The sequence below is a fragment of the Mytilus californianus genome, unplaced genomic scaffold (assembly GCF_021869535.1).
Source record: "Mytilus californianus isolate M0D057914Y unplaced genomic scaffold, xbMytCali1.0.p SCAF_2, whole genome shotgun sequence".
Lineage (NCBI taxonomy): Eukaryota > Metazoa > Mollusca > Bivalvia > Mytilida > Mytilidae > Mytilus > Mytilus californianus.
The window spans coordinates 11,113,858-11,138,153 of NW_026262668.1; the positions used below are offsets into that span (position 1 = coordinate 11,113,858).

The 24,296-nt window shown below is 32.3% G+C and overlaps 1 protein-coding gene across 1 annotated transcript; it reads left to right on the forward strand.

Moving 5' to 3' along the window:
* On the forward strand, positions 1-24,296 carry LOC127729244 (ras-related protein Rab-14). The gene is made up of 9 exons (XM_052236986.1): positions 1-72; positions 1,901-2,013; positions 3,612-3,657; positions 5,846-5,977; positions 8,250-8,316; positions 14,245-14,332; positions 14,894-14,924; positions 16,057-16,125; positions 19,827-24,296. Exons 2-9 carry the CDS (start codon positions 1,908-1,910, stop codon positions 19,930-19,932), a joined length of 645 nt encoding a protein of 214 aa, XP_052092946.1. The 5' UTR covers positions 1-72; positions 1,901-1,907; the 3' UTR covers positions 19,933-24,296.

Genomic DNA, 24,296 nt, shown 5'->3' on the forward strand with positions numbered 1-24,296 from the left:
TGGATCGCCTATTTATTCCGCCATATTGTTGCTGATTCAGAAACACAATTTCTGGGTTTTATACAAATTTAGGTATAAAACACCATACAATGATGTCCAAAAATGAAAGACAGAATGAGTCTGCACATTCAATTATTATAGCCTGCGTTTCCTTTCTTTTAAATCTAGATATCAACCGAAAATCGCAGATAAACATTGAGAGCAGACGGTTTGACAGTCACCCCTCCCCTTACAACCTGTCATTACGCTGTTACTAAAATGAAACGATACAATAACCGTATGACATTAAAACGAATATGATTTTGTTTTTCCTTACAGTTAAGGATCTGACCTAGTTATTTAAGAGCAGCTGACCAGTAGAATTGAGAGGGGGTAAACAGTAGCTGGTGAAAACTATATATTTTTTGGTGGGATGAATACTTGATGACTTGTCCATCTTGTCAGAGTAGTTTAGTTCATGTCATCATATTTTTAAGCATTTATAGAGCATGCTCATTTTTAGACTATACTGTCCAGGTTATGCTCATTGTTGAAGACGGTATGTCATTTGAACTCGGGTGGATAGTTGTCTCATACACCTTATCGCTATTTGTCTGCCATTACTGGACATCACACAGATTCCCGTAAAATTTTGACGTCACAATACAAAATATCTGACGCACAATGGAAAAGTGATTGTTGTATGACGTCAAAAGTTCAAGCGGGACAGAATCTCGGGTCAGCCGGGAATAGCGATAAGGTGTATTGGCTCCTTATTTTTTAAAGAATCAATAAAAGTCTTGAAATTGGATAAGTCAGGGCCGTAACTACATTGAGGCAAATGAGGCATTTGTTAAAAATTCCCAAAAAGAAAAATAATAGGTTGAAACAAAAGCTTGTCTTCATTTAAGAATTGAATGCTTCTTTTTGTAATTTTATTGGGGTGTAAAAGTGTTGACCGAAGCACATTTTGTATGAAGCGCGGAAGCGCTTCCTTCTAGAATGTGTGCACGATCAACACTTATATTTACACTTGTTTGAAGTTTGTCTACTATTGTCATGGAATAGAAGTTCCTTCATAATATAAGTTCAAAAGGAAAAAATATTCTGGAATATTATTTCCACAGGAATAAATATTAAAGTATATGTTCCTAGTGGAATTAAAGGTATAGAATATTTGTTCCAACAGGAATAGATATTATGACATTGTTTATAACAAAGTTTCCAGTGGAACTTCTGTTAGGCGGAACAAATATACGTTGACACCATTACTTAAACCACACAATTTCTAAAAAAAATATTGCATCACAAATTAATGTCATGGAACAGTAAATGGGCTATTTCATGCAGGGATCTCCATTACCATGATTACCTGTTTTATGATGGCGCACCACCAGCTTTATACATTTATTATCTCCCGCCAATTCAAATGATGCATGCCATGGTTAAATGATACCACCATAGTTCAATAATTGTTGTATGATTGAAAGGTGTAGTCAAAATGTGAATCTTCAGGCTTTAGGAAACAACTACTTCTGGTTACTTGTCCTGGTAAACCCTGATTGAGAAAATCCAAATTTTTGATTTAAATTGCCTTTCACTGCCATACCTACACTGGGGTCCACTCTCCATGCGGGCAACAGAAAGATACACCTATATGCATCAATGGGTCCAAATCCGTGTTTTTTGCACCTGCTGGTCAACTTTGGAGCAGAATTCTGGTTATTGTTAGGACGAAATGTAAATTAGGCCTAGTTAACAGTTTTTATAAAGTTTACTCACATTTAAACCATGCCAATATTTCCTCGTACATTTTTTTACAACTCTGATCAGCTAGTCAAAGTGCATGTACTTTCCTAAAAATATGTAAACTGAATGTTCTATGAGATAAAGCATAAAATGATTTTTTTCTTTTTTTCAGTACAAAGATGGCGGCAGGCCCTTATAATTATTCATATATATTTAAATATATCATAATAGGAGATATGGGAGTTGGAAAATCATGTTTACTGCATCAATTTACAGAGAAAAAATGTAAGTAAAATGCACATGCCTGTGTATATCTAATGTCAGTCTTCTCCCCAGGTTGATATGACACCGGTTGTGCATCGCCTCCTGAATATTTTGTGGTTGTCACATTTATATTGAAAATAGCTTTTACACGGCTTTATTGTCGTTAACCTATGTGGGTTTACTAGTCCACTTCCGAAAGGACTGGCAGGGACACCCTCATTCCAATGATATTCCAGCCTGTGCTGAAGGAACATTATGACATCAGAATTAACGGGAATTCAGTTGAAATAAGACGGAAACTACTGTCTGTAACCTTATTGATAAATAGATTTACTTTCTTTAGGTGATATATTGTTCCAACGGTGTGTATATATATATAATATATGAAAATAACTCCTAAATTTGATTGCTACCATTAATGTAATTTTATTTTCGTAGAATAAGATTATGAGCTTGAAACACATTTCTTTTTAAATTTGCATATTCCGTTAACTCTGGGAAAATTCATTCCCATTACAAAGGTTTGTACCAAATATCAGAATGTAAAGAAATATAAACAGAAATGTTGATGAGACAGCTGCCCTACAAATGATCACCAAAGTAGAAATCAATAGATTCATATGAGTTGTGATTCATCTGTCACTAAATTTCTCTCTAAACTCATATAAGTATAACTTCTATCGTACATGAGAGAAACATTTGCAACCAGTAAAAGTTGGTTAGTAAACTGCCATTGGTTCCAGCACAATAACTTTGAATAACAATGAATAAGAAGGACCTTATTTGCATTACTGGTAAATTTAATTGGTTGTTAGAAAAAGTTTTACTTAAGGTGGCTTGGATGTCTTCCTCCATCTTGGATTTTGAATTAGCAGATGACAATTGGTCTACATCTTTAATGAAATGTGCAAATTTTGAAAGCAGTATGTAATTCATGTGTAAGACTTTTCATGTTAATATAGAAAATAATGTGTTTTATCATATTTACGGCTGTATTTTCTAAAAAACACAATATTTTTGTTTGATTCATTTTTTTTCCAACTTTGCCACATAAGGAGAGATAAGAGTCCGGTGACCCATACTTTTTATTATATTTTGGAAAAAAGCATGATAAAAACTACATTATGACAAATTATTAAAAAAATCTATGGATTTTAACTAAACTTATCCACCTTAATTACTGGTCAAATTTGGATGAAACTGGGATAAAAATATGTTTCTGACAACCTTGCTAAACCAACGGAATCTATACATGTATGTTAAAATGCTCTGGATGTCTTGTGTCATGTGAAACACAAAACATTTTTTTAAGCATAAAAAAACCAATAAACTGGTGTAACAGCACAACATAAGAACACAATATGAAAATCAGTTGAAATGTCATCTTAAACCAAATGTCATCCAAGTAAGGTACTTTCCCATTTAAATGTACAAAAATGTATCTCTCCTGTTAACTTATTTCAGAAATAATAGTTAGGAGAAATGTTAAAAAACCTTAGCTTCTATGAAATGCTACATATTGCATTTGACATGGTTTTTGTTGGTGAACCATATTTTATATATAGAATTGAAGTTGACAAAAACAGGTAAAATGGATAATTTTTGTTTTTGTTTTTCAGTCATGGCAGATTGTCCACACACAATAGGAGTAGAATTTGGTACACGGTAGGCTTTTTATGTATTGCATTGGAATTATTAAAATAAATGTTGAAATTTAAGTAAGCAAAAATTTCAGCCATAGAACATACATGACAAGAAATATGTGCATGCTACACCCAAGGTCAATTAACACAGAAAATATGTGTATGCTACACCCAAGGTCAATAAACACAGGAAATATGTTCATGCTACACCCAAGGTCAATAAACACAGGAAATGTGTACATGCTACACCCAAGGTCAATAAACACAGAAAATATGTACATGCTACACCCAAAGTCAATAAACACAGGAAATATGTGCATGCTACACCTAAGGTAAAAAAAAATAGGAAATAATTATGTGCATGCTACACCCAAAGTCAATAAACACAGGAAATATGTGTATGCTACACCCAAGGTCAATAAACACAGGAAATATGTGCATGCTACACCCAAGGTCAATAAACACAGGAAATATGTGCATGCTACACCCAAGGTCAATAAACACAGGAAATGTGTACATGCTACACCCAAGGTCAATAAACACAAAATATGTACATGCTACACCAATTTGCAATAAACACAGGAAATATGTGCATGCTACTCCTAAGGTAAAAAAGAACAGGAAATAATTATGTGCATGCTACACCCAAAGTCAATAAACACAGGAAATATGTGCATGCTACACCCAAGGTCAATAAACACAGGAAATATGTGCATGCTACACCCAAGGCCAATAAACACAGGAAATATGTACATGCTACACCCAAGGTCAATAAACACAGGAAATGTGTACATGCTACACCCAAGGTCAATAAACACAGGAAATATGCTCATGCTACACCCAAGGTCAATAAACACAGGAAATATGTACATGCTACACCCAAGGTCAATAAACACAGGAAATATATACATGATACACCCAAGGTCAATAAACACATGAAATATGTACATGCTACACCCAAGGTCAATAAACACAGGAAATATTGATGAATGTCCTTGATTCACTCTTAATTAAGTTTAGTTATTGTGGATACATTTATATTTGTGGTACCAATATTTGAGGATATGCACTCTTGATAGAAGAAGTGGATACTAGATTTTGTGGTTTTGCAAATGTTTCCAATCAAACCTATAGGAAATTTATATTGTATTGATCTTTGATCTTTGTACTTTATTTATGTTTTGAGATAAGTAAAAGCTATAAACCATGAAACAGGAAGAATATATGATAATATAGATATTAAATATGGAGATAAGTTAACAGGAAAAAATTGTGTTTAATTCACCTTGTTTGTAATAAATATGTAATACATACATACAATTGTATTAATAAAGTTAAGCATAAGCTGTAAACAAGAAATAAATTTGCTAATATCAATGTGGCAACTCATTCAGGAAAATTGAACTGCACAAAATATTACTCACATAGAGTATTTTACACATAGTTATATATGTGAAGTTATGAACACAAATAGGGTTCTTGGTAACACAACTAGATGTGTCCCTGGTGTATGATTTTAATCTTGGATACTAGTTTTTGTTTTACTGTGCCTCCAAAGGACACATACATATTTTTCTGAGTCTAGTAGTTTAAAAAAATACCCTATTGATGAATGTCAAATCCATCACTGTTTGCTGACTTTTAAGTTTTACATACATGACATAAATTCTTTAAACTTTTGATTCAGAGATTTGAAAAATGTTATCTGTCATTCTGTCTGACATACAGTGCAATAAAAAAAATTGTGGTAAATTCATTAAAAAAGGCCTACAATGTACCTTCCCTTTTAACATTGTAATTCGTAAAAGTGAAAACAATAATATTGATAGTCTCAAACTGATCATTTTCATACCTAAACCTTACTTTAGATAAATATAGTAGTGATGCATTGAAGATGTGGGTTATACACCACTAAACCCAGATAAATCAGTTAGTCATTTGGAATGTGACATACATGAACCTGCATTGTAAATAGAATATTTTAAAAGAATAACTTATACCTTCAGTTGTTGTATTTTCTCCTTTACACATGTGTGAGGTGTTTAGTTGTTGTATATACCCATTTTAACACAATAGGAACATTTTCCTGACATGTTAAACAAATAATGAAGATAACTCTTACATGAGCAAATTTTTCTCATATTTCTTAACAAAGAGTTTAATGACAGTTTTGCAGCTAAACTTTATTACATTGGTCATGTTCATTTCAGAATAATTGAAGTCTCAGGACAAAAGATAAAATTACAGATATGGGATACAGCAGGTCAAGAAAGATTTCGAGCTGTCACACGAAGTTATTACAGAGGAGCTGCAGGTGCATTAATGGTTTACGATATAACACGGTAAGATAGGTTCACATTAATGGTAAGACAGATTCAGTTTTGAAGAATAACGAAATGTAAGATTAATATTTGTGTATGACACAACATGGTATTAATTACTTTCTAATTATCTGACATAGTGTTATTGAAGGACGCTCTATTTATGTTTATGGTCACATTATTAGGATCTACCCACTCAGAACCCTTCTAAATTTCAGATTTGATATCTGATAGTTACTGATTTAGGATCCTCACTTTGACAATAAATGCTATACAATAAGCAAATTAACTGATCACCCTGGAAAGTATATTAGAAGGAAAGGATATCTTAGCATATGAATAAAAGGAGATAAGGGGTAGATGTTAATGAGACACCAACCCAATGACTCAAAATACCAAAACGTATCTAGAGGTCAACTTATGGTCTTGAAGCAGTTGTACGTACAAACACTAAATCTCCACAAGTCCAAATTTAAAAGTATCGAAGATGTACAATCAACACCATTTCACTTTCACAATCAGATAAAAAGCAACCTCAGTGTACCGTCATCTTTTGTGGGGACTGACAAATGCAATAAAGATATTATATAGAAAAGACGACAATGGACGAAGTTCCTAAAGGTGTCGGGCACATGTCATTTGGATAGTTCAAAGTAGTATTATTCTTCAGATATCATCTCTCCCTTGTCTAATTTTTTTTTTCAGTTGAATAATGGAAGGAGGTGAACTTTCAATAAAACTGGAGGAAACAAACTTTTTGTAGGAGATGACATTAAAAAAATATTGGGTTGAATTTTAACTTTACACTGCAATCATATTAATTTTCCTAGCTTGTAAATTCTATAGCTTCACTTCTAAAATCATTTTTGTATACTTTCAAAGTTTTAAGCTGATATGAGTTATTGGGGTACTTTTGAGATTTGTATTCAGGAGGGATATATCACATGCTAGCCATTAATGTTGTATGTTTAGGGGAGGGAGATGTCAGATGCTAGCCATTAATGTTGTGTGTTTAGGGGAGGTAGATGTCACATGCTAGCCATTAATGTTGTATGTTTAGGGGAGGGAGATATCACATGCTAGCCATTAATGTTGTATGTATAGGGGAGAGAGATGTCACATGCTAGCAATTAATGTTGTATGTATAGGGGAGAGAGATGTCACATGCTAGCAATTAATGTTGTATGTATAGGGGAGGGAGATGTCACATGCTAGCAATTAATGTTGTATGTTTAGGGGAGGTAGATGTCAGATGCTAGCCATTAATGTTGTGTGTTTAGGGGAGGTAGATGTCACATGCTAGCCATTAATGTTGTATGTTTAGGGGAGGGAGATATCACATGCTAGCCATTAATGTTGTATGTATAGGGGAGAGAGATGTCACATGCTAGCAATTAATGTTGTATGTATAGGGGAGGGAGATGTCACATGCTAGCCATTAATGTTGTATGTATAGGGGAGGGAGATATCACATGCTAGCCATTAATGTTGTATGTTAAGGGAAGGGAGATGTCAAATGCTAGCCATTAATGTTGTATGTTTAGGGGAGGTAGATGTCAGATGCTAGCCATTACATTGTATGTTTATGGGAGGGAGGTATCTCATGCTAGCCATTAATGTTGTATGTTAAGGGAAGGGAGATGTCAGATGCTAGCCTTTAATGTTGTATGTTTAGGGGAGTAAGATGTCAAATGCTAGCCATTAATGTTGTATGTTTAGGGGAGGGAGATATCACATGCTAGCAATTAATGTTGTATGTATAGGGGAGGGAGATGTCAGATGCTAGCCATTACATTGTATGTTTAGGGGAGGAAGGTATCTCATGCTAGCCATTAATGTTGTATGTTAAGGGAAGGGAGATGTCAGATGCTAGCCTTTAATGTTGTATGTTTAGGGGAGGGAGATGTCACATGCTAGCCATTAATGTTGTATGTTTAGGGGAGGGAGATATCACATGCTAGCCATTAATGTTGTATGTTTAGGGGAGGGAGATGTCAGATGCTAGCCATTAATGTTGTATGTTTAGAGGAGGGAGATGTCACATGCTAGCCATTAATGTTGTATGTTTAGGAAAGGGATATGTCACATGCTAGCCATTAATGTTGTATGTTTAGGGGAGGGAGATGTCATATGCTAGCCATTAATGTTGTATGTTTAGGGGAGGGAGGTATCACATGCTAGCCATTAATGTTGTATGTTTAGAGGAGGGAGATATCCCATGCTAGCCATTAATGTTGTATGTTTAGAGGAGGGAGATATCCCATGCTAGCCATCACTTGTTTTATCTTTACAGGAGAAGTACATATAATCATTTAAGTAGTTGGTTAACAGATGCCAGAAATTTAACAAATCCAAATACAGTAAGTACAAACACTATTGACTAGCGACAGACAATCTGACAACATGCCAAGTGCCTGATTGAATAGTGTCAACATGTTATCCACAATACTAGACCTCATAGGAACAATTATATGCATGGTCATTATCATATATTATTTACTAAAATGTATTATTCTCCAACTTGTTACTAGTTGTATGAAATTCTAATTTTATAAATTCCACTTAAAATTAGGATTTCAGCACTAATATTATTTATGCAAACATTACCCTGGTACATACAAACTGCATATCTGTTATGGCTGGCATAACGAATTAATACATAGTCCATCAGTCCATCTTCTGTTGTATGAGCTACACATTATTCAAAACTTGAGTCTTAAACTGTGCATGGGTTTTCATAGAAATGTTATCTGACACCTCTTATAAAATATTATGTGTGTTTTTGTTATTGGATAGTCTGCATGAAGGTCAAAATTATTTAAAGTGCTTTTCATTTTCCACATAAATTTAGCTTTGTATATTTATATTAACTTGAAATATTAGTGGGTCAAAGGGAAGACTTGTGATATAAGAGATCATCATAAGTGAGAAATTAAATAATGATAAACAGGTTGATACATGGCGCTTTCCACATCAGCCCGTTTATAATCCTGAGACCCCAAATTAAGGCCTCAGGTAAGGATTTCTCATCAGTCATGTCAAAGTATTATTATCAAAAGCCTTTATATTATATACCTGAAAATTTTATAAAATTGTTTATTAATTTAAAAAGATGTAAGACACCAGAGGTTAGGTTGAATAAGGAGCATGAGAGGTCCATGATTATGGGTTATCAGCCCAGGTCACAAAAGGGGAACTTTATAAAGGCTTATATCAGTCTTGGTAGGCTGATATGGGCTGCTAACTTCCGGGGGTATTACAGTATTTACCTATGCAAAACGAAACATATTTTTGTTTATGTGATAAAACAGCATATTTGCTTCCTGTTACGATATATGTGATTATTGGGAGTAAGAGAAAGTTTGCTTCCTGTTTAAACATAAATCTGCAGATTTTCATTCTATTATTTATTTCTCTCTCCCATAAAAAATAAGTTGCTTGAACATTTTTTGTCCTAAAGCATTTATTTCATACACATGGTTTCAGCTAGGATTTTGAGGGCTTTAGTCACTTTTGAGCGAGATGAAAATCAACCTTTTATGGGGTAAAATCAATGGACCAAAGATATGTATTACTAGCTATACATCTTTGAAGGACTTAGGCATGCTCAGGCAGTTATTGCATAATTTGATAGATGTGTTGCTTAAATATGAAGATTATAATAAGATCTAATAAGGATCCGGATTTCTAGTTAACAATTTCACTTCAGTTATTTTCAGGGGACATTCCTGATCAACAAAAGTTGTGTTCCTTTTTTTTAAAACCAGAATCACAGCATAAATGAACCTGTAACGACTATTTCACTGCATAATCATTATCCTTGTAAAAATTGTTAAATCGATATTTGGAACACTGTTCATTTCTATAAAATTAGAACCAAGGAAAATACAAATCCTTGTTGGAACGATTCTAATGACTGTATAATGTAAATTAATCAAGAATAGATCAGGTTTACTTTCGATTTTAAAATGAAATGAAAATGGGAAGTGACAGGAGGATGATAAATTCAGAATAAATCCGGATTCATTTACGGATAGGTTCGTTTTTAACAGAAGGCAAGAAATTATCATATTTCTAAATCAATTTGCTTAGTAAGAAATATATTTGTCTCCTCGTTTATTTTGGTACTAAATGATTACCTATTTTACGTTTTAATGTCTAATTTATAAGAATACTTCCACGCATGTGCAGTACATAGTAAAGGAAGCACCTGTTTGACTCGTGGAAATATTTCTGAATGTTTTGAATAAAGTTCTTTCTCTTTAATCGAAATTGTTGAAAGTTTTTGATGAAAAGTCATATATATAAAATATGACGAAACTACAACAAACGAACTGCAAATTGTGATCGTTTGAGAAATATTGTAATTAAAATGTGAACTGTCAGCGGGGAGAAATATTTTGTTCAAATGACAAAACTATGATAAACGAACTGCAAATTGTGGTCATTTGAGAAATATTGAAATTGAAATGCAGACTGACCGATTTTACTGGGAAAAATAATTATGATGGTCAATAATTTATAATTACATTAGATGTATGTTTCATTTTAATACGTTATTCTGATTGGCTAACTGCAATTTTGCGTTATTCCTTAATCAACTTCATTACACAATGAAATTTATCATTCATGATGACACGAGGTCCCACAATAAAGTGCAAAGGTAAATTAAATAAAAACTTGATAAAAATCCTGTTTTCATGATCCTAGCTAAAAAATGTAATTATAAGTATTGAATGCTTCTTTTTGTAACTTCATAGGGTTGTAAAAGCGTTGACCGTGCGCACAAAATGTACTTCGGTCAACGCTTTTACACCCCAATGTAGTTACAAAAAGAAGCATTCAATTCTTAAATGAAGTTTATTAATTAACGAATTAGTGATCCATCCGATCGCGATAAGCTGATTACCTGTAAACACAGCTTATAACACCTGTTGTAAACGTTAATAAGATGAGGTTCATAAACTTGTCAAATACATGAAGACAGGTAGAATTATAGTATTTTCATGCGAAAATATTTTTACACTTTTCAACATGAAGTGACGAAATTGATTTGAAAAAATTTCCAGTGATCGGGAAGGACGTGCGCCTTGCGCCAATTGCGCTTATTGACCAGAAATGGCGCATAAAGTAACAAATGTCAGCGCCCGCGTGGCGCATGATATTTCTTACTTCGTTTTGAAACGTTGAGATATCGTCAAATGGATTTCCGATCATATTTCGTGCCGCCATGTGTGAGTACACAACTGTGTAGTGTTCACTCCAATGATAGGAGCACCTATATATTTTTTCGGACGTCTCGGGTGTTTTCCTATGGTAATAATAGCAACATGCGGTATGACTGATTACCCAAAAAACGTAATAAAACATCATTCATGATATAATTTTTTATAAACAACTTTAATTGTGAAAATTGGCTAGTACAGGGGAGAATTCTTCTCTAATTATAATCGTTTAAGTAAGCTTGCTATTATTTCGATTGAAAAACCCAAAAGCCTTTTTATGCATAGTATAGTATTTTTCTCCATAAAAGGGGCTTAACTGTCCTTGTCAATTGTTTTGGTCTTTGGCTTGTTTTGACATTTTGTAAACATGCCTTCAGCGAATTGTTGTTGTGTCTTATCAATTAACGTTGCTCTCTACTGCTATTATTGTCATCGTGATGAAGTAATAATAATACAAGTGCAGAGGAAATGCCAGAAACGTCCTCTAATACGGAACGTCTGGAATAAGTATGGTATCGACGAAGACCCAAATTTAATGTAAAAAAAAAACATGAACATGAACAAGGGAACAGTACCAGTTTTAACATTGTAAATAAAGGTTATCGTAAATATTGCCGGGTTTGGAAGAAGTTATTGTATATTCATTGAAATTGAAATTACAAAATCACAGGAACAATATCCATGATATTAATTAGAATCATACTTGTAAGTACAGTGAAATATACACTTTTTTATTGTAAACGAATGGCCCACTCATTTGACAACATGGCCCATTAATTCTAAAAATGGCCCATTGAATTTATTTTTGGGGGGCCCTGGGCCCATAGAGAAAAAATCCTTCCAGATCACTGCTTTCGTCATTTTGAAAAACTTTTTGTAAATGACAAAAATGACGAGCGCTAGCAAATCACTGTTCATGAACTTGTTTGCTTTTAATTGAATCTTGGTCAGTTGAAGAAACATATGTATTCAAAACAGTAAAACCACATTTTGTGCCTTTACTTTGTCAGGCTATCTGGTCCTTGTTTTGTTCATTGTTTGTTCTTGCTTGTATGTGTTGTGGGTTTTTTTCCGTGAAGTCTTGTTCTGTTAAATATTTTTTTTAGTCCCCTATTGACGAAGTCGAGAGGACTTTAGATTTGCACTCCGTCTGTCTGTGCATCTGTCTGTCTGTCTGTCTGTCTGTCTGTCTGTCCATCTGTCAGTCTGGCAAATCAGTTTTCCACTCTTTTTTTCTTTGTGCTTGAAGATATTGATTTGATATTTGGTGTATTGTTTTATCATGACAAGTTACAGATCAAGTTCGAATTTTGTTCCGGTCTGACCATTTTGTGCAGAGTTATGGTCCTTGAACTTAGAAAATTCACTCAAATAATCAGTTTCCTCACTTTTTTTCGTCATGCTTGAAGATATTGATTTGATAATTGGTATATAGTTTTATCATGACAAGTTACAGATCAAGTTTGAATTTTGTTCCGGTCTGATGATTTTGTGCAGAGTTATGGTCCTTGGACTTAAAATAGTTCACTCAAATAATCATTTTCCACATTTTTTTTCGTCATGCTTTCTAGATATTGACTTGATATTTGTTATATTGTTTACACCATGACAAGTTATAGACCAAGTTAGCATTTTGTTCCAGTACAATGAATGTTTAACTGGTAGGGGACTATGTATTGCTAGGCAATACTCACAGAATGCTCGTTATTCCTGTTATCCTTTTCATGTATAATACAACTTGAGGTGGCTAATTTTATTATTTAACATCCTATGTTCAAAATCCCAGATGGAAAAATTAATTTTACATTATACTTTGCAGGGGGTTATCGGATCCTGAAATCCGTGTTTTATCTTTTTATACGACCGCAAAAATTAAAAATTTTTTGGTCGTATATTGGTATCTCGTCGTCGTCGTAAGCGTCGTTCGAAGACAGATGGTTTCCGGATAATAACTTTAGTAAAGGTAAATAGAAATCAATAAAATTTTAACACAAGGTTTATAACCACTAAAGGAAGGTTGATTTTGGGGGTTATGGTCCCAACTGTTTAGGAATTAGGGGCCAAAAAAGGGGCCCAAATAAGCATTTTTGTAGTTTTCAGACAATAACTTGTGTTAAAGTGTATGAATCTCTCTGAAATTATACCACAAACTTCCATACAACAAAGGGATGGTTAGGATTGACTTTGGGGGGTTATGGCTCAAACCATTAAGTAATTAGGGGCAAAAAAGGGGAAAAACAAGGGTTTTTTTGGTTAAAGGACAATTGAGACAATTTAATAGCAGTGTAAGGGAGGTAATCCAATTCAAGTTAAAGAACACTGTTTGATTACCTCCCTTACACTGCTTGTAAATTATGTTTTAAGAAATGATGATTGTCTTGAGGTGTTTAGCTGTCAATTTATTTTTAGCAGTTACTATTAATTAATATTAATTTTAGCCATGACTATGTATGTCATTTAATATTTTAAAACTTTTATGATGTATTTAAATGGGTAATTTTGGTTGCAAACTGCATTAGAAAATTTGAATTGAGATACTGACCATATCTTGAGGGAAAGAATTTTTTTGGGGAATAAGGGAAAGGGGGAGGTGAAAACAATTGGAAGGGGGGGGGACAATTTTTCTCATTTCAGATTTCAGAAATTAAAAGGAAATTTCTTCAAATATTTTTTTTGGGGGTTAATATTCAACAGCATAGTGTATTGCACAAAAAGCAAAAAACCCGGGTTAAATAAAAAACTTTTGGTAGGGGAGGGGGTCAATTCGCAACAGCATAGTGTATTGCACAAAAGCAATAAATTGAATATAAATTCAAATCATATAACCAATTTGAAGTTCTTTGACTACAGTTATTCTGTGTCAGAAACCTATTATGTGTCAAAAATTTCGTTACAATTCAAATTCAGACCTGTATCAAGCGTGAATATTGTGTCCATTTTGGCCCAACTTTTCAGGGTTGGACATCTGCAGTCGTATCCAGCTGCGCTCAGTGAAGCAATTTATTCAGGTTATATTTTGCAGGGAGTTATCAGACACTGAAATCCTTGTTTTATCATTTTCAGGTTATATTTTTAATTGGAAATAAATCTGATTTAGAAGCACAGAGAGATGTAACTTATGAAGAGGCAAAACAATTTGCTGATGAAAATGGTAAAGTAATAATTTATTGTATACAATAGAAAGATGAAAGAGCTCATGATGAAAAAAAAAAGATATTGCATAGGAAATAAAACACCTCCCCAGTTTGAGTTGCTTTACTGTTGGCGATTTAATTTTTTGGTCTATGAACTGTCCCCCTGAAAGAATACAGTAGGTATTGTTCTCAGTGGAGTTTTTATACTGTACCTTTAAATTTGTTAGATGTGTTGGTTGTGGATTTGATAGTGCATTTGTTTATAAAGTATTACTAATTATGCAACTCTCATTAGAATAAAATATTTTTAAAAATGGTCAAAATAATCTTGGGTATTTGTTTAAGATGAGAATAACGAAAATAACAATATGAATGTTTGCTGCTTCTATGCACATGTGTTGATTGACCTTCATCTGGAATGTTCAATAACCAAAATTGGAGAGCCTAGGATGTTGAAATACTTATAAGATGAATTGTACGACAAAAAGAGACCGAAACAGAATAGCCATAACCATCTAAAGTTAATCGATAGATACTTTTATTGTTAGCTAACGTTAAAAGTTCACTCTATTTTTCAGGTTTAATGTTTTTGGAATGTAGTGCCAAAACGTAAGTACAGTCAATCAGTAACTATATTGTATATTTAGTTTAATTACAAATCATTTAGTTTATCAGCAATGTGTACAATTTCCCATTCCTCTTACTGCCCTAATATTTTCTATATCATGGACAGGACCTGATACTCTAAAATATTATGCAATGACGTCACACAACAGTGCAGCAATGTCACACGTTCATCTGCGTTGATATATCAATGAAATGCACGCAACTTCATTCAGGGCTTGCTTGATATTCTTGCTTATAAAGTCAGTATCAAAAACAAAAATGCCATTATTTTATAAGTATATAAATTTAACCTTGGGGAAATTTTTATGCCCCGCCATAGCATTAAGTTTTACCCTTGTCCGTCTGTAGGTACGACCGTCCGTACGTCCCAAAGTTGGTTTCCATTCTCTAACTTAAGTTTGCCTCAACTAAATGTTATGAAACTTGTACACAATGCTTATTACCACAAAACACAGATCAAGTTATAATTTTGGTGGTGTCACTTTAACCGTTCTAGAGTTATGCCCCTTTACAAATGGAAAAATTGCTGAATTTTTCGTTTCCGTTCTCTAACTTTAGTTTGCCTCAACCAAATGTTATGAAACATATACACAATGCTTATCACCACAAAACACAGATCAAGTTTGAATTTTGGTGGCGTTACTGTTATCTTTCTAGAGTTATGCCCCTTTACACATAGAAAAATTGCTGTTAATTTAGAAATTTTTCATTATTGCAAAATAGTGACAGGACACAGATAGGTTTCGCAAAAATAAATACTTGTATTTAAAAAAATTTATAGCAATTTTTTTATGCAGCATTTTCTGATTAAGCAATAATCAATCTCACATTTTTTGTCTGTTGTTAAACTATCACAATAATAAATTCATACCAAAAATTTCTCATTTTTTAATACTTTCAATTGGTGAAAAATGTTTACTTGATGCAAAAAAGTGTAATAGGATGTCAATCACATTAGTTCAAACTCACATATTCATTATGCTAGTAATATTATTGTTTTAAAACACTTTAATTAATCTCAGACTGGAACTTTGTCTCGAATTTCCAATGATAGATGAATTTATTAAATTGTCATGTAATATAGAATATAACAACTTTTCTTCATACTTTTCAGGGGAGATAATGTAGAAGATGCATTTTTAGATACAGCAAAGAAAATTTATCAAAATATACAAGATGGAAGGTTTGTACATATTACCTTATATTGTGTCAGTAAAATACCTTACAACAATAAAATGAAATAAGAAATCTAGAGGTTCCCTTAGTGTTTTCCACAATAGGCAAATATCTAAACTATATTGTCCTAAGTCTTAAACAAGCTGTGAATAAGTACATCATACCATGAGTGCCTTATTTGACCTAGTGTTTCACTGTCAGAAGTCACAACTATATTTATCTTTACTTCATTGGATGTTTACCTATTTTTAGTCCCCTACCGACGAAGTCAAAGGGGACTTTAGATTTGCATTCTGTCCGTCTGTCTGTCTGTCTGTCAGTCTGGCAAATCAGTTTTCCACACTTTTTATGCCCCAGTCATAGCGATGGGGCATTAAGTTTTACCCAGTTTTGGTGGTGTCACTATAACTGTTCTAGAGTTATGCCCTTTTACAAATGGAAAAATTGCCTCAACTGATTTTGATAGTTTTTATATTTAGTCTTTATTATGCCCCCGCCATAGCAGAGGTGGCATTAAGTTTCACCCCTGTCTGTCCGTCAGTACGTACGTCCATCCGTACCTCCCAAAATTGGTTTCCGTGCTTTAACTTTAGTTTGCCTCAACCAAATGTTATGAAACTTATACACAATGCTTATTATCACAAAACACAGATCAAGTTTGAATTTTGGTGGCGTCACTATAACAGTTCCAGAGTTATGCCCCTTTACAAATGGAAAATTGCTGAATTTTTCGTTTCCATTCTCTAACTTTAGTTTGCCTCAACCAAATGTTATGAAACTTATACACAATGCTTATTACCACATAATACAGATCAATAATAAAATTGGTTGGCGTCACTCTAACGGTTCTTGAGTTATGCCCCTTTGTAAACATAAAAATTGCTAAATATTTTGTTTCCGTTCTCTAACTTTAGTTTGCCTCAACCAAATGTTATGAAACTTATACACAATGCTTATTATTACAAAATACAGATCAAATTTGAATTTTGGTAGTGTCACTTTTACCGATCTAGAGTTATGCCTGTTTACAAATGGAAAAATTGCTGAATTTTTAGTTTCTGTTCTTTAACTTAAGTTAGCCTCAACCAAATGTTATGAGACTTATACACAATACTTATTACCACAAAACTCAGATCAAGTACAAATTTAGCGTCACTTTTACCGTTCTTCAGTTATGTCCCTTTATAACTTTATATGATATGCAAGCAGGTGCATCATCTGTGTCCCATGGACACATTCCCCATTTATTTTCTTCATGCTTGAAGATATTGATTTGATATTTGGTATATTGTTTTATTACATTGGTAGCATTGAATTACATTGATTTCCCAGTCAAATAAAAACCGATAATTTCACATGTGAAATAAACGTGGTTATTTCACTCTCTGACGTCATACAACAAAAGGCGTTGTCAAGACGTCGATAACGTCGGATCAAAACAAATTGTGAATGCGTAGAAAAAAGATATAGTTCCTTACATTTTCTACATTAATTTCATTAAAAAAAGCCACTTGCCAATGTAATAAAAAGAATAACTAATCAAAGAATTCAAATATCGAAAAATATTCAACTCGTGACGAACAACACTGATAATTAACTCATGCGCTACGCGCATTCGTGAATTAATGTGTTGTTCGGTCACACGTTGAATATTTTTCTCTATTTGAATTCTTCGATTAGTTATTCTATAATTATCATGACAAGTTAGAGATCAAGTTTGACTTATTTTGTTCCGGTCTGATGATTTTGTGCAGAGTTATAGTCCTTGGACTTAGAAAATTCACTTAAATAATCAGTTTTCCGCACTTTTTTTTGTCATGCTTGAGGATATTGACTTGATATTTGTTATATAGTTTACACCATGACAAATTATAGATCAAGTTAGCATTTTGTTCCAATACAATGCATTTTTAACCGGTAGGGGACTATGTATTGCCATGCAATACTCAAAGAATGCTTGTTGATTTTATTTTACCTAATACCCAGAGCTCCAGATAAGAATTCACAAATTGGGGTTTTTACCCAACATTTTTTTTGTAATTGAGTTAAAAAAAAATTCAATTGCATTGTTAATTCCAATTCACCCCTCAAGCAAATATCTAATTGGGTTTTTCACCACCGAGCTCCTGAATGTATTGGATTTTTTCATCATCAAGATATTGAATTGAGGCACATTATAATGTAATTGTAACAAAATGTTCAGTGCTGTCATTATGTCTTGTCACTGCTGACAGCTGAATATTTGGGGTCCCTTCGTGGACCCAAATACTTGAAATTTGTTTGTCTCTCGCTGCAGACTTACATTCATAGCAATGTATATATATATATGAGACCCCATTTTATCGATTTTATTCAGCCATGGATATTTTCTTTTCCAGGCAAAGAATGTGTTATCTGACACTGTGTCTTCAATTAAATTTAGCAGTATTTTCATCAGAGGATGAAATGACACCATAGATGATTTTATCTAAAATATCACATGTAAACGGAGTTGTCGCCTTCTCTGCTAAGAAATTGATTATGTGACTTGTGTATTTCTCAGCTTCTGCATGGCGGTCTGTTGTCATATAGTTCAACAGGCTATATGACTTTGTTACGAGGGGTGATTTTTTTCTGCCTCTCCTACTCATGGTCTGCCAAAGAAAATTTTATAAACTTGATCCCTTATGTTTACCAGGGATACAGCTTTGAGCTAGGGACATTTCCACCTGGGACCCAGATCACCTATTTGATGTAATACTCTATTTTTATAATGAAAGTAGATTTCCTAATATTACAAAAATAGATTTATTCTAACAAATCAAATAAATGTAGATGTATTCATCTGACATTGAAAAGGCACTTCTATCTGTTTTTGTGAAAAAAATTCTAGATTTTTGAATTTTCACTGATTTTTGGACCACCAAGAAAAAACACATGCAAATATCAATATTTTACCACAATGTTTGTCTATTTTAACAATGTATTTCATGTAAATATTTATTAGGTACTTGCATATGATCAATATATCTGACTGACATTTATATGTCAAAATATGCATTGTTTGTCATTTTGGAAGAATAATCCTGTATATGCTATCTTTTGACTGCAAAATCTCATTGAGTATTCATAATATTTAGAATCCTTACAGTTTGAACTTTGCACATGCATATTCATTATCTGTAGGCAAAAAATCATTTTAATTTGTAGTACCTCAAATTTTAGGCCCAAAAGGTCCCTAAGTGTACCTCCTATTTGAACAATGATTATCAAAAATTAGGATTCAAATTAATCAGATTATCCAGGACCTGCTATCAACATATTGTCAGTATATCTTTTGTAATGTTTCCCTGATGTTGATAGTGATTTTGTCTTTTAAGTCTTCAACAATGAGAAAAACCACTACCTTATAGTCAGCTATAAAAGGCCCTAAAACAATGCAAACAAGAAAACCAACAACCTAATTTATAACAAAACAATTTCTGAAAAACAAATACATGCATGACAGACATGAACCAACAACAACCACTGAACTACAGGCTCCTGACTTGAGACAGGGACTTAAAAGATTTGACATTTACTGTCATTATCCTAAAGCTGGATTACTAAAAAAACTATAAAGATTTGATAGGTTATTTCTAGTAAAAATATATGAAAATAGAAAAAGTTTTTAAAATATAAGCCTAAATACATTTCTTTTTTCATTCTTTACTTGCTTTATTTTATCAGCTTGGACTTAAATGCGGCCGAGTCAGGTGTACAACATAAACCAGCCACACCTAGGAATGCAATTAGTACGGACCAGACACCTAATGATAAAGGATGTGCATGCTAGTTTAGTAGATTTTATCATTGTATGGACATATTAATCCATTCCAAATCCTATGGTTACTGGTGGATCTATCAAGACAGTCATTTTTGTTCTTAATCACTTTATATATGTTACTGAAAAATTTACTGTAAAAAACTGGTACTGTATGAGAGAATTAGAAACTGGTACTGTATGAGAGAAATTTAAACTGGTACTACACGAGAGAAATATCAAATATTGTGACTATTTCTCAAACAAATTTCAGTTGTGATTGATCTTGATATGTTTATTCAGAAGACCCAATATTCTACTGAAGGTTGTATTATACAAACATATATAAATAGAATAGAGCATGAATTGTGTGTCAAAGATTTTTCAAACTTATTATCAGTTGTGAGTTTGTGATTGCTGGTAATTTAAACAGGGTAACCTATGTAAAAGATATAATAGAAGAAGGAAAGTTGTTTTTACTGTTTCAAAAGGAGTAGTTTTGATAAGGCCCAGATATGTCCCCTATTTCTAGCTAAAATTTCATATTCGTATTGAATTGCTGTTATCACTATGAATCTTAGTTTAAACAAAGACTTAGTAGATGAAAATTTTTCTTTTTAATTCACGTATCAATGTTCGTTTTATGACAAATCAATTAACATCAATTTCAAGTTTTTACCGAATTAATTGAAAACATGCTAATTTCGATTGGTTTTTAGGATCGGAATCATAAAGCACATAGAACTATAAATTAAACATTAATTTTTTGTTATAACAAATAATGTATCTGACTTGACTATTTAATTTTTCAAACCATTTGCTCTTTGTTTGTTAGGCCTAAATTTTGTGGAAATCGGGGATTTGGTAAAATTTCTCCAAAATCTATAATTTTGGCTGTTCTGGTGTAAAAGTCAATGTTTTAGCAAAGTCTGTCAAAAATTGTTATATTTCACTTTCTAAAATGTTTATTCACCAGCTTGGAACTCATTTCTTCTTGATCGTCCTGAATATGCATGGAATATTTGCCACTGGACGTTAAGCAACCAACAATCAATCAATCAATTTCTTCTTGAAATAATGGACTTGATTTTGGGGCCAAATAGTAAAGACATTAACTGCCTACCCCTGAAAGCATTTTCCGTAATGTATCAATCTTTTTTGACAGCGTTAGTCCTATCTTTTTAAGTCTTATATTGCTGTTGTTGATATATGAGTTTTATGTAAGTTTTAAAATCAGTTGATAGATTTGCCAGTAATCATTTTGAAGTAGAGAATGCTTCTCACAAATTTTATAACAAAATTGCGCTGTCTTTAGTTGAATAATAAATATTGTATTCAGTTTTTAGAACTACAATATAGTTTTCAGCAGGACTGAAAAAAGATGATTTTTTAAGAAAAAAAAATTAAATGTTCAGGACTGATACATAAATGTCATCCAGGAAAAGTACATTGAAATAAATACAATTGATAAATACCTAATACCTCATTCACAAAATCTGATATTAGAATTCTGTTGATGGCTGTCATTTATTCCAAGTATTTTCTCTGGATGTTATACGTGTTTAAACAAAACTTCTCATAAGAAAAAAAAGCTGGAAAACAGTCTTATTAAACTGTCCCAAATGAAACATAGTGAATAAAGTTTGTGAGAAACATTTTGATAATGTGATGACCAGTATTGGTCACATGTCAGTCATATGATATGGTATGCTGATGTATTTTTTGAGCTTTAGTGAATGTGTGAGTGAATGGATTACACTTAATCATTGTGATAACCATTTTGTTTTTAAAGTGATCAAGAATTGTTGAGACTTTTGAAAAAACAATAAAGTTCCTGGAAACGAAAGCATTTGTTGAAAAAAAATCTGTATTGCAAAAAAAAATCATAATGACAATGATTGATTTATATTTATATACAAAAAACCACATCGAAACATTAAAATCTGTTTGAATTAAGAATTACACAAAGAGTACATGTACCTAAAAAAAATAATAGTTTTTCGTCATTAGTTCGAAATAGGATTAATAATATCTTCTAGGTAGGGATGTGTGAGTAATTGTAGTTTCTGCATATTTTAAGTGTTTGTGAGATGACATGACATTGAAGGTAAATATATAATTATTGTGGGCTCAGCAATATTTTCCTTTGTTAATCATATGTAATTACTAAATTGTTGAGAGATTATTTTTTATTTTGTTACCCAGAATAGCATATGTGATCTGCCATGATTTTTTTCTGCAATATTTTCATGAATACTGCTTCATTTTATATAAATTTAGATAAATATGTTAACTATTGGTTTCCTCTTGTCTGTATGATAACCTGCCCTTTCAGAACAAATATCTTTTTTCTTTAAAAATTGTTATGCTTGATTTAGTTTCTCTTATTCCTTACTTGATTAAATTTTGACAGTGTGTCATGTTATCAGAAAACTGTACTGTTTTTTTATGTTGTTGGCTTATATATTTTTATGCAAGGTTTTAGAGGTATCATATTTTGAGGGAAAGTAAGTTCATTTGTACAAATGACACACCAATAATTACTGCTATGGCTTTGGATTGAATTTTTATAACTCATTCAACATTAAACACAACAAAAACAAAAACAAAAACAATAGTACAAACACATTTTTACTTACACAATTGGTTTATAATAGAGAAAGTTTTTTATTAATTCATTTTACACAACTGTAATTTTTTGGGGCTCAAAATTCAAAAATATCTTTTCTACATTAAAACTGTCCATGGTGTAAAATTTCCTTTTCAAAAATATGTCCAGGCATTTATCACAACATTTAACTTCAAATCTTATTGATAAGGGGTAATGGTGTCACAGATAAAACAATAACATTTAAAGAGATAGATAGATTAGACGTTACTGTTTCCTGGTTATCTTACTTTGTTTTTCAGCGCTGTTAGTGCATTTAGGGAAGTATAAATTATGGACCTTTATTGACTGAAAAAATGATAAGCACAAACCACATTTTTACAAGCACCATTCGATATATAAATATTTCCCAAATAATGCCTCATAAACACCTATACCCATCAATTCTAAAGAAGATATTTGACCCTGCCAGAATTTTTTCTTGACAAAAAAAAGAAAATGTGTCTTTCCTGAGGATTGTACCTTTTAAATAAAATTATACTCAATATGGATTTTTGTAAGTTTATTGAATTTTTCATGGATTCCATTGATAGTAGCAATTTATTCATTTGCTCAGTAAAAGCAGATGAAAATTATGATGCAAAGTTTAGTAACAGCAGCTCTTTGTCTTAGAGTGAATAGTAATACAATGTACTCTTTAAATACACCCTTAAAAGATTTAATGCAGGCATGTCCATTGCAGTGTGTTGGTTGACAAATAAAACACTTTGATACAAATTCCACATAGAATTTATTTAGAATTAACCACAAAGTTTGAATCACTTCAACCGGTATGAATATTATCTGTATAGTAGGTAAATTAATCCACAGTATTGGAATATACGACAGGGACCAAAAAAGTAATATATTTTTATTGCTAGATAAGAAGCTTTGAGCATGTGTTCTGTCCTTTATATATCAAATATTTTTATACAGTGCTTCAGTAGACAGGTTTGCTTCAGGAAGTCATTATTACATGGGAACTTGTTTAGAATTGTTTAAAGTATGTATGAACAATGAATGTATTGCATCAGTGCTATATTTAACATAAATTCGTTGTTTTCTAGTTCTGTTGTTATATTATTTGTTGCAACATGTAGATAAAGTGTACTAATTGTATCACATTATTTATTATATAATTTTATCATTATCTTAGATATTCATGTACAATTATGTGTACAATATGTGATAAAACTGACATAATACACTGTCCGTTAGTTGTCTCCCCTTACAATACTATCATCCTTTCCTGTCAGGTGGTTGTTACATATAATTTGATGTAACTTAGTAGACACACCAACTCAATTTAATCCTAGAAATATAAAAAAAGACACACAAAATTTTTATTATTATTTAGATTAATTTTCTATTTGCTTTCTCTATGCGAAAATGTTAGAGCCTTAGAAAAATACTTGTTTTGGCAAAAAATGAAATAGCAGACTATATAGTAGAAACATCTCAGAATAATGTTTTGTAGTGATGAGTAGTCAGCAACTCTAATCATGATTCTATACAACTCTAATCATGATTCTATACAACTCTAATCATGATTCTATACAACTCTAATCATGATTCTATACAACTCTAATCATGATTCTATACAACTATTATCATGATTCTATACAACTCTCATCATGATTCTGTACTAAACACACTGTACCATGATCATCATATGTTCACAATATGAAAATTTTAATGTCAAGTATATTGTGTAAATAATGATATTGACAAATAAATTATACAAAAAATG

Excerpts from the sequence above, each read along its gene's own strand:
- LOC127729244 (XM_052236986.1), top strand. The coding sequence starts at position 1,908 with ATGGCGGCAGGCCCTTATAATTATTCATATATATTTAAATATATCATA. Across the intron at positions 5,978-8,249 it reads ATGGTTTACGATATAACACG|GAGAAGTACATATAATCATT; the intron begins GTAAGATAGGTT and ends TTATCTTTACAG. Across the intron at positions 16,126-19,826 it reads CAAAATATACAAGATGGAAG|CTTGGACTTAAATGCGGCCG; the intron begins GTTTGTACATAT and ends TTATTTTATCAG.